This window comes from Pantherophis guttatus, chromosome 1 (assembly GCF_059756535.1).
Source record: "Pantherophis guttatus breed Tessera chromosome 1, ASM5975653v1, whole genome shotgun sequence".
In the NCBI taxonomy this organism is placed as follows: Eukaryota; Metazoa; Chordata; class Lepidosauria; order Squamata; family Colubridae; genus Pantherophis; species Pantherophis guttatus.
Genome location: NC_142063.1, coordinates 50,974,823 through 50,989,491, shown reverse-complemented (window position 1 = coordinate 50,989,491; position 14,669 = coordinate 50,974,823). Strand labels below are relative to the sequence as shown.

The following is a 14,669-nucleotide window of genomic DNA, read 5'->3' as shown; positions in this document are numbered from 1 at the left end:
ATACGCTCTCACAGAGAGGGCCTCCTCAGGGTGCCGTCAGTCAAGCAATGTTGGCTGGCGGCCCCCAGGGGGAGAGCCTTCTCTGTGGGAGCACCTGCCCTCTGGAACAAGCTACCTCCCGGAATACGGCTGATTCCGGATCTCCGCACTTTCCGTAAGGCCCTGAAGACGTTTTTATTTCAGCGAGCCGGCCTGGCCTGAATAATTTTATGGGTTAGTTTTTTAATTGTATTGCTAGGGGTTTTAAATTGAGGCGGCCGTTTAATTTAATTTATTTTTAATTATTTTAACTTTTATATTGTATGTTATTTTAATTCTCGGCTGTTCACCGCCCTGAGTCCCTTCGGGGAGAAGGACGGGATATAAATTTAATAAATAAATAAATCCAGTTACAGCAATGCACTATTTTATTAATCTTATGTTCCAATAATCATAAGGCAACCAATGTGATTAGGAATTTTATGTAAATTATATCAGAGAACATCAGGTCCAGTGTATTTGTTACTTGTAAGAAATCTTGCTTTAATATTTTGTAAATTGTCCTGAGTCGCTTGTGTGTAAATTCGAGGGAGGGAGAAAGAGAAATGCGGAATCTAGTCTTACTGGATTAGTAAGAGAATGAATATGTTTTAACTGCAGCAATCCAGGGCAAGTATAGTACATAGTAAAAATTGTAAATTATTTTTGCATGTCTCATTACTTTTAACTACAGGTAGACCTTGACTTACAACCAATTGTTTAGTGACTACATTACTAAAAACAGTGACTTATGACTAGTTTTCACACTTACAAACATTGTGGCATCGCAATGGTCATGTGTGTATTATAGAAATAGTGTATGCTATTGCATTTTAGAGCAACAGCTTGTATTTTATCTTTGTAACTGTATTGAAGAAAGTTGAAATTACTCTTTTCTTACTTTTTTTTCATTTCTTGGACTTTTCCTCTTATTTTTTTAATTTTACCTTTTGTAGAAATTTAATAAAGTAATACACATATACAGTCACTGCAATGAGATTGGGTGCCATATAAATTGTCTACATAAACCAGCAAATGGTATCTGCCAAGGAGGAACAAAATTTGAGTCAGTCTGGTCTAGTGGTTAAGTCTAGAAACTAGTAGTCTGAGTTCTAGTCCTGCTTTAGGATGAAAGCTGGTTGAGTGACTTATGGTCACTCACTCACTCTCAGCCCAATTTACCTCACAGGGTTGTGGAGAAAATTGGAGGAGGGAATATAAAGTATGTTCACAGGCTTGACCTACTTATAAAAATAATAAATGTGGAATAAAGAAAAAAATATCTACAACAGTGTTGCCCAATTTTTAATTAAAGAAACCTACCATCTACAGAAATATATTCAGTGCTTTTAAGATGTGGTAGTAACTCAGTTGAGGACATTGTCTTCCAGTTAAGAAAAGTTCCCTTTTATCTGAACAGGCTTTATCCAGTCATCTATCAATTTCACATACTATTTCAGAATAACAATTACCTGAATTCGATGAAAATCTGAAACAGAATTTAGTATTGTTCCTCTAATATGAAGGGGCAGAACAATGATGAAGCCAACAGGATTAGTCTATGTCCTTCAAATCCTGCCCCCCTTTGATACACTTATTGAAATGGGCAGCCATATATATTGAATAAACGGACAAATAATCATAGGTTGAAAATATATATTTTCTGTATAACAATATTTTATAAGTAATTAACATAAATTTGAATATCAATCAGTCAGAATATAGGGCAGGCACAACTATCTGTCTCTGTTCTTTCAAAAACTCAACTGTGCAACCCCAATACTTCGTTACTGCAGAATGCAAAAACCAAGTTATATATTTCCTTCCCTCCTGCTCTTTTGAGTCAACAGACTCTTTGAGAGTTCTTTTCTCAGTCTTGACATTGAAGTGTACCTGTTCCATGTTTACATAATGATTCTGTCTGCCTAAAAACAGCTCGAATGTGAGTCAATAATCTGTTTGGGTAGTTCATGCTGGAGGGTAGGAGGAGTCTGGATTTGAACAATTTCCCCTCAAATGTACAAGCTCATTCCTATTGCTTTGGGAGTGTTTTTTGCAGATTGAACAATCTGCGTGAACTTCAATAGATAGCCTTCAATAAAACAAACAAAAAGTAAAAGAAAGGAGTTGTACAATTAGATTGTATTATTTCATTCTGATGAACATTAACTCATTTTATAATTTTCCATTTTGTGTTTTTCTCCTCAGGCAAAAATTATGAACTTAATTCTTCATTTAAAATATACATACAGCATAATCTAGGTAAGAATATTCTACTCTATTTTATTGGAAGTTTAAGCTAGTTCTTATCTTTTAAAGTAAATGCAAAATATCCATACTCTTGCAGTTTCCTTTTAAAATATTATACATCTCAAATCACTTTTAAAAATGCAATTCCAAAAATTACTAAATGTCATGAATATAAACTAACAATAAGTCAGATCAGGAAACAGAACAAAAATGAAGCTAAATAACTCACATCTAGTTTATTCTGTATGTAAAACAAAAATAAAGTGGAGATGCTAGAAAAGCTGAGCAATGCAAAACAAACAACTTTGTTACTCTTATTTCAACAACACATTTATTAAGGGTATATTCAATTTAATAGTTAATATTGTCTATTTTGTACACAAGTGCTGGATTGTAATGTTAATACTATTGAAGTATTTTTTTAAAAAGTTTCAAAATAAATTGGAAGTAGATTGGAATTGTTTTAGTGAACCTTTAGGACTATTGACATACAATGATCTAATTTCTATTTTTACCTCATGCAGTGATTGACTGGTGGTGCTGTTCATTGTGACAGGCATCTGACTTAAATTTGTCCCCAAAAATCAGGTTAGGGGCTTGTTTAATGTCACAGCAGCACTGTCATGGCAATTTCCCTAAGCACGTTGAGTCTTTCATTATAGTATGCATTAGAGTGGTTGCTCTTACAACTATCTAACAGATTAGAGACCAACAGAAAACAGCTTGCCTGAAAGCATTGAAGTCTGGCCTTATTACATTATGGCTCGCTCATTTCAATCTGGTGTTACAAATCTGCATTGTTTCTCAAATCCTGCTGCTTTTTTTTAAATGTAAACTCTTTTGAGTATAACAAAACTTTGCAATAAAGTGATGTTTAAAGTTATCAGGAAGGCTGTACTATAGAGAAATCCTTACGTTCTTTAGAGGGAATGAGATTAGTATTGTACAAAGAATTTCGTTCCCATGGTGACTGCTAAACAGAGCGTACACCCCCAAGGGTTGTGAATGCCCAGACATATGCTGCCAGAAGGCAGTGGGTTGTTCTTTGCCCATTCTTATGCTGGAAACTGTTCTTATGGACATAAACGGCTTTCTTTTGTCTACCCTTATTAATGTATATTATATATATTGCAGACAAGACAAAATATCACTACAAATGATACACACAAGAATAATGCTCGCTTATTCTTCCAACACATTCATTGGGTATAAAGTACATAAAAACATAATTCTTAGCAATTATCTTATGGCAGGAATACATGATGACGTGTATATTTTAGAACTCAATGAGAAAATAAACAATGGATTACAAATCATTATTGAATTTGAAAGATGGGAATGTAAAGTTTAACAATATGAATCACTGTTTTATCAAAAATATCTTTAATAAAAGGCAACACAAGTTCTCTTACAGCATTCATTACAGGCCAATCACCAAAGTGGCATCTTTATTTAACAAGATATAATACAAAATGAATCTGTACATTTCTCTATTAACAGATTTTGTTTACAGCTATATTACACTTTTCCAGCCTTTATACTGCATCATCTTAAATACAAAAGAAAATTTACAAAACCCCTTATACACACTTAGTGACTTATCCTTTTGTCAATGTATGTCAGTCCAAGTCAGACATACAGATTTATTTTCTCTCTGCAAATGCATTCATTCAAATCATACCAATTCTTTGAAAAAAATTCAGTTTATTGTGCTCTGTTTAAAATATTAAAAGACTGGAAGGGCCTGATACGTGGTGATCATTACCAATAGCAAGCAGAGCATTTTGGCCCAAGTCCAGCTTCAGACAGCCAGGACTTGCATGTTTCTATCAATATTAATTTGCACTAAAGCCTTGTGTTCAGACGCACTGAGCTTTCCACTCATATCAACTGAATCATTTACACCAGGGATCTGTGGTGTGGAGGTACATGGTTTTACTATAATAGTGTTGCATGTGCAAGTGTTTGCACCTGCTTGAAACCTTACATTCAGCAATTGGCTCTAACAGTGATGGCTACACCTTTAGTCGGAGTACGGTACATTTAATTTCTTAAAATGCAGAATAACTTGCTGTCAGGTTTCTTACCACTATTAAGGAACAGAATTAATACACTGGAATACATTCTCAAAGATCAATATTCATCCTCATGTACAGCCACATTGCAGATTCTAGATTAAGATGCTTTATATTACAGAGGAGGAATGCAGATCCTAACAACCTCACCAATGTGGTAAAATGTTTGTCATAATTTCAAATACTCTTGACTAAATTCTCAAAACAGTTTGGTCTACACAGAATAATTTTTTCCATACGTATGCATAGCATGTTAATGCAGCTAACAATCTGAACTATAATATTCAAACAGTATATAATTATATTCCCCAAAACATTCTTCTGATAATATTTTCCATATTTGGTAAAATAAAGATTTTTTTTTAAAAAAAAGATTGGGTAAGAAAAATTACTAAGTTTAAACAGAACTTTAATTGCCTACACTAAACCAACTTTATGTTCTAATCCTACTTGGCTTGCTACAGCCATTTTGTTTTTATAGTAACAGCCTTTAAATTCCAGTAAGTTTAGAAGAATGCCTTTCAATTATAACAATTTGCGTTCAGAAATTTGATTCCTGTCAACTAGCCTGTTTAGATTAAGTTTAATTCACCCTCCTCCCGAAAATTAGTGGGTTGCTTACTAAACTCTACTGCATATTAAAATTTAAAAATTAAAGTCTCTTCCCTAGCATCAACAGAACTAAAGTACTTCTATTCTGGTAGTGTTCATTTTAATTAAAAATAAATGGTAAAAGTTCAATTTAGAATAGATCAGAATAATCAAAGATACAATTGTCTAGGCAGATAACCTAGAAAATCTACAAATTCTTAAATCCCTGAGTTAGTTTGATGCTTTTCAAAAGCACATACAACCTAAATCAATATTTTTATATAGATGAGGCAACACTAAAAACAGGAAGTATGAATATTGCTTATCCTGACTTTTGAAAGCAAAAGATCAAAGGGTGTAAAATGTTGCAATTTTGTATTTTCAAGTGCTAGATGCAGGATATTACATTAAGTGAAATTTAAGCATATAGAATCCATCGTTACATTCCTGTAATTAAGGAGCAGAAATAATAGCTCACCATAGTAATTAAAAGTAATGTCAAAGGGAAAAGTCATTGGAAATGTTTTAATCATTTTGAAAAATTACTACTTATATTTCAGAAAAAAAAAGTTTTAATATAATAATTTGGATTTTATGTTAATATAAGTTTCTGGAGTTCATCACATAGGAGTCTGTACACAATGCACACAAGGGCAGACCATTATTCATACTAAAGACTTGGAACATTTTTCCATTTGCACCTTTTACTGGAGAAGAGCCAAGGTTTCTCGAGGCAAGGTTTTTTTTTTCTTCTGAAATAGGTAAATTTTCTACAAATTATTTAAAAAAACTGCAGCCCAAATAACTGAACAGATTTTAATTAGTTTCCTTTTTTTTTTTTTTTTTTGGACATCTTATATTTATTGCAAGAAAATTTTCATCTTATCCAATGTGTACAATTGGAAGGAAAGCTCTGTCTACACAACTACCTGCTTCAGTAATACTGCTAAGAAACATGCCTTGCTGTTAAAACAGCTTCCTGTAGATATAAGCAATCCTGTTAAAAATATCCTTGTATTTTAGATTCATACAAACTCAATTTCTCTCTCTCCACTTTCATTATAAGGACTTCTGTTGTTCCCGTCCTGTATTCTAAACTTACTCGAGGGAGCCTACTGCTATATACAGAAGTTGCATACTTCTTAAATGCACTTATGAGATTTAGTTTCCAGAGAACAGCATTTCATTATATTATTCCATCTAGGGTACTCAAGATTATATAATGATGCACTAGAACCATCTACGTTTGCAAAAGTAGCAAAAAGTATTTTTTAAAATTGGGCCTTCAGCCAAAATTTATTGTCGTTTTCCTAGTAGAGTACTTAAAATTTTCATAAATTAATATTACAGCAAAAATAATAAGTTATTTTCATGACATTGCAAAGGAAATTTTGGGATTAGATTTCTACAGCAACTCATATTAACTCATCTCACTGTTTTGAAAATTTCCATGTTTCAATCTTAGCCATGCACTCTATTCCCATTTTGCAAAGGTTTAAAAATCACATGCATTCTACCCAAATCTGGCATAGTTGGTATAGCTCATAATTGCAAGGTTGTTATAAAACAACACTGTTAGGATAGTCTATCATATGCATATTCACTGACTAGTTCTCTAAGAGCCATGTGCAGCATAACATCAGAGTGCATATTTTAAAGAGATATGTAGATAGCAGTTACATTAATAACACTTAATTGCACAATCTTCAACCCCAAATAAGTCTGAATCATAAGAATATATTATGATGGACTGAAAAGCAAACCAATGATATCCAATGAGAAAATACTTCAGAAAAAAACCACTGAAATAAAGAGGTTGATTAACACTGGTCGTTTTTTCAGCCCATTGCTTGGATAATCTTGGCATACTTGTGAAACAATAAAAAAAAAGGAAGACTTAACAAGCTGCCTTGTACACTTGGGAAAAGATATACCAGAAAGATTCTTGAGTGTGCATAATTCAAGCAAGTCTGAATGCTAAACAAAAAAGGTTTCATCTTATTTAAATAGTCATTGCACAGGTGTAGTTCGTATTTTAAACCTGACCTCTAGAAAGAGTAGCCCATGAATATATATCTGTTTATAACTGGTCATTCTAAGTTAAAGCATCCAGACCCTCATGGCTGATACCACTACAGAGGTTATGTTGGTTTCAAAATAATTGGGAGAACCATAAAATAAAGTCCGGTTTATCACAATCACAAACATATTTGGAAAAGACTACAACCATTTACTTAAAAGAGCACAAGGTCTGATATTCTCATATTAAACCTCATAATATATTTCTTTTTGAACAATCAAAGGACAGTTGAAAAGGGCACTGAATGAACTAAATATAGTAGGCATGAAGTAGCACACTTCTTTTTCATAAAATCTATTTTGTTATTCCATTGGCACTGAAATAACATTCCACTCCATCTCAAAAAAGATGCATATCCCTGAAAAAAGGCATAATTCTAAACTGCTTTCTCAATTCAATACTTTTTTGAATCTTGTGTGCATGTAGCTATTTGATCTGTTGTCATAAGATCACAAAAAGAGTCCTATCTAGAAATTCCAGTTCACTTCATTGAACCTCCAGCTGCTACTATTGGGGTGGCTGCTGTTCTGGAGCAGGTTCTTGAGGAGGTACCGCTGGTCGTGGCCCCGCAGGCCTTGGGACTCCTTGATGCTGCCTCTGCCTGTAAGCTATTACTGTACCCAAAAGTAAAGCAATGATGGTCATGAGGTAAAGGTCCCACTCAGGACCCAAGAGTTGGTCCATGTCCAGGTGTGAAAATATCTCCTTGACCTAAATAGAAACATTGGGGGGGGGGGGGGAGAGAATTAATTCATACTGTAACCCCAATGTGTATGAAATTCCTCATAGATTCAGCATCTTTCTAAATGACAAGAGTACTATGTTTGATGGACAGTAACAATGCAGAAGAAATAATTCAGTCCTGGTATGTGTGATGTAGGAAAATATTTAGTTTCAAATTAAATGAGTTCAGATCAGTCACAGTTAGGTGCAACTGATGCCCAGATTTGGGATAAAACAACATCTGAAGGAGATGAGGCAAGTTGTGCACATGGCTTCCTCTTTTCTCTACAGAGCAGCTGCCAGAGCAGTATAGGCCTAGTGTTCTCAGTGTCTCTCCAACTTTTCCTTCAACTGCCACCATGGCTGATGGACAGCCTGCATATATTTTTTGGTTTTTGATTATTTTAATGGGTTTTAATTTATGTTTAAATTATATATTTATACATTTATATATTTTATGTATGCATATTTATGTATTTTATGTTTTATTGGGTTTGTTTTTATTTGTTGTGAACCGCCCTGAGTCCTACTGAGATAGGGCGGCATACAAATTATATTAATTAAATAAATAAATATATGTTCCTTTCCTGACAGCTTTAGCACTAAGGAGGAAGCTTCCACTACAGCCTATCTCATTTGCTTTTCTGCTTGTCATCCCAGGAGTGAAATTCAGCAGGTTCTGACAGGTTCTGGAGAACCGGTAGCAGAAATTTTGAGTAGTTCAGAGAACTGGCAAATACCACCTCTGGCTGGCCCCAAAGTGGGATGGGAATGGAGATTTTGCAATATCCCTCCCCCAGGAATGAGGATTTTGTAGTATTCTTCCTCTGGAGTGGGGTGGGAATGGAGATTTTGTAGTATCCTTCCCTTGCCATACCCACAAGCCACGCCCACAGAACTGGTAGTAAAAAAATTTGAATTCCACCACTGTGTCATCCCCTTTCTCTCTTCCACAGATTTATGTGCCTGTCTGCCTATTCTTCATGCTGATGCTTCTGTTGATAAAAACGGGCTCCTAAAAATGGCATATCACACTCTCCTTTAATTTCGCTCCCTCTCTCTGGCTGTCAGTATCCTTGGCTTTTTCCCCATTTCACCCAAGCCACTTGTGCCTAAAACAAATAACACACTTGTTTCCTTCTGTGGACAGGCTAAAATCTGTGGACAGGCTATTTTGCTGAATATTAATTGCTAAGGCTTAATAGAATGAGAGGGCTTCTATTTTCATGGTCACAGATTTCCTGCATGTTTTCTGGCAGGATAGTGGACTAGATGAGATTTTCATATTCTGTGCTTTGATGGTAGGAAAGTTACAGTTGTTTCAGCAGATCTAATTTGGAACCCAAGTTGGAGTGAGTATGTTCTGAGGCTAGACAGTTTTTGCAATACTTGGAATAGCATGTTTGGATTGTCAGAAAAGTTCCTCACAAGGATATTAGAACAGCCAGTTTTGTGCAATGCAAATAGTCCTTGGTTAAGACCATTTGTTCAACAACTATTTGAAGGCACAACAGTGCTGAACAAGTGGCACTTACAACTGGTCCTTGATATTCTGGCTAAACTGAACTGAACTGAACTCAAAAGCATTACATCTGATCAAGAAATATAGAGATTTTACACCATTACCATAGAAATGGAAATAAAATTCAAAATATTTTCTCAGCCAAATCCTAGAAACTGTTCTATGTTAAAAACCATTTTTGCTGTAGGTAGGTAGGTAGGTATGTGTGTATATTATATATATATATATATCTCACGCACATAAATCCATCAAAACTTAACACATGAAAGAAAAGCTATCACCACTACATAGATTACCTTAAATAACACCATTTTCTTCATCATTACTTACATTGGTTTCTCGTACATACTGGAAGGCATAAATAATTCCTAACTTGCAAAGTGCAAGGAAGACAGGAACCTGAGCATCAGGACTAGCATCAGCTGCCATATCATAGAAGCGTTTTGCAAGGTGAATGTCCTACAACATATACAATACACGAAATTTGCAAAAACAGCTAACCAAATCATATGAATATTGTACAGGGAATCTCTTTTCTTCCTTTCGTGTATGTATCTCACAAGAATTACTTACTGTACATGTGTTAATGGAATAAAATTTACTACTGTTCTTTAATAATGCTTATGACAGAATAATAAAAAGTTAACAAGAACTTTGGAAACTATGGTTTTAAATAGTTATATCTTGTGCTTTTGACTGTCACTACCATTTTGCATCACACTAAAACTATTTTATCAATCCAAATAATCTCTACTCAGAGAATAATATAATTTGATTATTTTGGTCAAATGTCTGAAATGATTACTTACAGAATCTTCTGAAGCTAGGCTGAAAGCCCCATGTTTACTTCTGACTTACAGTATACCCGGGATGTCAAACTGGTGGCTCATGGGCCGGATGCGGCACATGCTGACCATGGCCACCCCCAATTTAACAAAGGGGAAAACTGTCATGACACATCACATGACGACAATGTGATGCCGCGAGTTTGACACCCCTGTAGTATACTTGTTTAAAAGCAGACGATGTTGACAGTCTTTTGAAACATATATTTGTGTTACTGCAAAACTATGGGAATAACTATGCACTTGCTTACCTGCTTAATCCCAAGTCCTTTTTCATGCATGTATCCTAAATTGAACATGGCTTGGGCACTGTGCTGTTGCTCTGTTGCCAGGCGATAATGAATAAATGCAGTTTCATAATCAATTTCTGTGCCAAAGCCGTAGAAATGATAATCGCCAAGTTTTAGTCTAGCAACAGTGTAACCTATCAAGAAAATAAACTCTATGAAAGGACTTGTAACATTGTTTAGCTATTTTTCATTCCTTTCAAGATGCTCTAATTAATGTGGAAAGAACAGACTTGCACTGAAGACAGAATCTGTATCTGTCTCCAATTCCTGTTATTTAGAATTTTATTTCTAGATTGAATTAGTTCAAAAATGATGTTTTCACTTCAAACTGACTATGGCAACTAGTACAACAAGCATATGAATGCAGAAGCCTAATACTCCAAATCTTTCTATCAAATATATTTAGATTCAGTTTTCTATTAAAATGTATGGCACATTACTATCAAGATCTGCTTTCAGTTGTTAAACAAGTACTGCTACAACTCCTTAGTATGATAAAAAATCATCCACAACAGCTCAGTTCTTGAGGCTACTGCTAGGAAACTGGACTAAATTCTGAAATGACTGACCTTGTGAGGCTGCTCTGTTCCAGTGTAATAAGGCTCTGGGATAGGTTTCATTCTCTTCTATTATGCTGGCTTCTTCTGTAGTATGAGGAAAAAAAGGTGAGACAGCAAAGGTCCAAGTCATTTCTTTTCCTGTCATGTATTAATCATGTAACCCATTTTGCTGTTTTCCCAACGAGCATCACAAAAATAGAGATGAACAGAACTTGAACCTGAATTACATGAACAAGAATACCCTTGTTTGCAAGCATGTTAATCAGTTGAGGGATCGTGGTGATTACTGAATTCTGCAAAGTTAAAACCCAGTGGAGTCAGAGCTTACTAGTTGTCTCAGATGTCTGGACAGAGTATTTGTCCTCATTCTATTTTATTATGACAAAAGGCCAAAAACATAACATGAAAATAATAGGCCCAAGGTTCATAATTTGTTCGGATGGAGCGAACAAAGACTTCCAGAAGTTGTATATTTAAAAAAAACTGTGGAAGGAGAAATTATTGAATATGTGACTGAAGAGTTATCTTGGTAAGGTTATGTAATTCTAATTAACTAGTAAAGAAAATAAATGAAATCCAGTTTGGTTTCTGACTTCACCCTGAGTCTTGACTGCCATTTAATGTACAATGTACATTAAATGTATATACAATGTTGAAAGTAAAATGCTACTTTCAAGCTTGGCAAAAAGTTATGCATCCTGAATTTTATACAGACATTTTGTCAAATGTATACAAAAACCAATCGCAATCCAGAAAATAATGTTTGGGTCACATCTGAAATACACACTGGATTTAAAAAAGAATATCCCTCTTTTCTACTCTATCTAGCGAAGAAATGCAGAAATGCTTGGAGTCTTATACGAGCTGTTTGGGCCCTTGTCTGTGAGTTTCATTTATATTAGCACTGCCTCGTTCATATAAGTCATGCAAATACTTCACATCTCCACTGAAGTCATATATTTCGATTTTAGGTCAGTGAAGGCTAACCTTTTTGCCATCGCGTGCCAGGAGAGGGGGGGCGGGGGAGGGTCGCGCGCGCGCACGTGCCCACGTGCGCCTCCGCCCCTGGCACATGATGGCCTGGTAGGCCCGTTTTTCTTTCTTACCTGGTTCCAGATCCTCTCTGTGTATCTGGGAACGGCGAAAACAGCCTTTCCCACTCCCTTGGAGGCCCTACAGAGGCTGAAAAAGCCCATTTCCCAACTCCCGGTGGAACAGGAAGTGACATTTTTTGCTGTCCCCAGCCTCCAGAACCTCTCTAGGAGTCTGTAGGAGCCTCTCTAGGAGTCTGTAGGAGCCTCTCTAGGAGTCTCTGGAGGCTGGGGACAGGAAAAAACGTCACTTCCTGTCCCACCGGGAGTGGGGAAATGGGCCCTTTGAGCCTCCATAGGGCCTCCAAGGAAGTGGGAAAGGCTGTTTTTGCCGTTCCCAGAGGATCTGGAGCCAGGTAAGAAAAAAAAACGGGCCTTCCCCCCTCCCAGCCCCTCCAGAGGCAGGAAACAGCCTGTTTCCCTACTTCTGGTGGGCCCAGAAGGCCCGAAAATCAGCTGGCCGGCGCCCCAGAGCTGAGCTGGCGTGCTCACTAATATGGCTCCGCGTGCCACCTGTGGCACGCGTGCCATAGGTTCGCCATCACAGTTTTAGGTTATGAGATTAACTTTCATAAATTGAATGGGATAGAAAGAATTTAGAAGCTGATGCAATATTAGATAACTGGCTAAACACTCATTTTTTTGCAAATATAAAGTTATCTAGGCTACTTCAATTTGACAAAGTTTACGGCACTAAATTTTAGCATTGCTAATAGACCATCTGCAAACATAACTATTACTTTTTGCTGCACATAGGATGGTAGATACTGATAAGCAAAGAACAGAGGAGATGAACTCCAAAATATATGTATGTTAATTGATACCTTAATGTGTTTTGGATGAAATCTATTACTAAGAGGATAAGCAGAAAATTTACATTGGCTGAATCAGTTCAGCAGTTTGCTGTCTGTTGGCAATGTTAAACACCATCTGTTTATGCATTTTCAATCATCCAATTATTTAGTACTGGGAAGAAGTATTAATAACTAACTCTTGGGCTATTTTTTAACTAGTTAAAAATCTACAAATTCATTATTCAATATTATTAAAATAGAAGTGAATTTATAATTAGTAATTGATGTATTGACATTATCCATCCATCCATCCATCCATCCATCCATCCATCCATCCATCATTTAAAAAGGAAATAAAATGAATGCTTTCATTTTGAAATGGCATTTAAATAGAATTTTCACTCGAGTCTAAGGTTGTTAATTGAGCAATCAAAGGGGGGGAAAAGAAACATTTCATTAAACTCTGTTTATAGTTCTAGAATACTAATTTCAGGATGCTATTGAATTTTTAATTTTTTTTCATGGGATTACGAATTATGCTTCATTCATAATTCATATGAATATTACACTGATATACCACATGCATTTGTGCATAGGCAAAAACAGCTAAGCAAAAGTAAGAATTGGATGCTAAAAATTACCACTGCATTGTACTAGACCAGCAACACAAGGAACTATTTAATCCTTACTTTGATCAAGAATGAAGGCAGCATTGCTTTGTGCAACCTCATAGCCTTGTTCTGCCAAAAGCAGATACTGAACAACTGCAGAATTCGTATTGCCATCTTTATAGCTGTTGTAAGCAGTCATGAGTCTCTCAGACCAACGGCCCCGTTCACACACATTCTTGAACAGCTACAGGGGGAAAAAAAGATAATTTTTTTAAAGATTCTTTTACAGATATTTCTTTAGTGGCTATTTGGAAATATATTGTAGTTGTGGAAATAATTATCTTGTTCATAGATTCTGCACCAATGTTCAACAGTGCTGCAAAAATGAATAAGAGCAATGAAGCATTAGGTAAAAAGATGATCAAACCTGTTTAAGAACTCACTCAACATCACAAACTCCCAACAAATCTTATTTTAATGTTTCTAGTTTACATTAAATGTTATATCATTGAACTTTTTCAAGCAAGTTCCACAAGTTCATTCTTGAGAAACCACCAAAGGTCCAGAGTTTGGTGCATATAGGGAAGAAGAGCGAATAGATTTTATCAGTGGATGCTGCTGTTTTAGCAAGCTAATTCTGTTGTTTGAATTTTTCTTAGAATTCATCTTACTTTATGCGAAACTTTAAAGAACTTGGAATAGCTCATGTTTATAAGCTGGATGAAATGTAAGCCTTTTGTTATCCAAATAGATGACTTCACTCTTTAAACAGCAAACTGTATTCTTCATAGAAAGTCAAGTGATTCTTACCTCAACCGCAGTATGACAGGACCGCATGACTCCGGTGCCAGTGGCATGCATCTGTGCTAAATTGTAGAAGGCCAGAATGTGGCCCCCTTGAGAAGCCAGGTTAAAATATTTATAGGCTTGCTTATAGTCTTTTTTCACTCCAATGCCATCTACAAAAGAAAAGAATCAGCAGGAATAATTGAATTTATTTATTTATTTATTTTTATTTTTATTATTCATATTTCTATTCCACACACTCTCCGAGGACTCTGGGTGGCTTACACCAAAGACAGTATACTAAATAGCATATTGCCCCCAACAATCTGGGTCCTCATTTTACCCACCTCGGAAGGATGGAAGGTTGAGTCAACTTGAGCCGGTGAGATTTGATCCTCTGATCTGCTGAACTAGCAGTCAGCTGAAGTAGTTG

At 35.7% G+C, this 14,669-nt stretch overlaps 1 protein-coding gene across 2 annotated transcripts in view; it reads right to left on the bottom strand.

Annotated features, from left to right (window-relative positions):
* Window positions 1–3,684: 3,684 nt before the first annotated feature.
* Window positions 3,685–14,669, bottom strand: part of SEL1L (SEL1L adaptor subunit of SYVN1 ubiquitin ligase) — a 39,980-nt gene continuing 28,995 nt past the window's right edge. Inside the window, exons 16-21 of one of the 2 annotated variants that reach the window (XM_034418268.3) lie at window positions 14,261–14,409; window positions 13,529–13,694; window positions 10,964–11,038; window positions 10,356–10,528; window positions 9,590–9,718; window positions 3,685–7,725 (exon numbers count right to left, since the gene is read on the bottom strand). In XM_034418268.3, the coding sequence (XP_034274159.2) occupies window positions 7,522–7,725; window positions 9,590–9,718; window positions 10,356–10,528; window positions 10,964–11,038; window positions 13,529–13,694; window positions 14,261–14,409 (896 nt within the window). In that variant the 3' untranslated portion in view covers window positions 3,685–7,521. The remainder of the gene's footprint in view (window positions 7,726–9,589; window positions 9,719–10,355; window positions 10,529–10,963; window positions 11,039–13,528; window positions 13,695–14,260; window positions 14,410–14,669) is intronic. The other variant, XM_034418269.3, reaches the window with a different exon arrangement.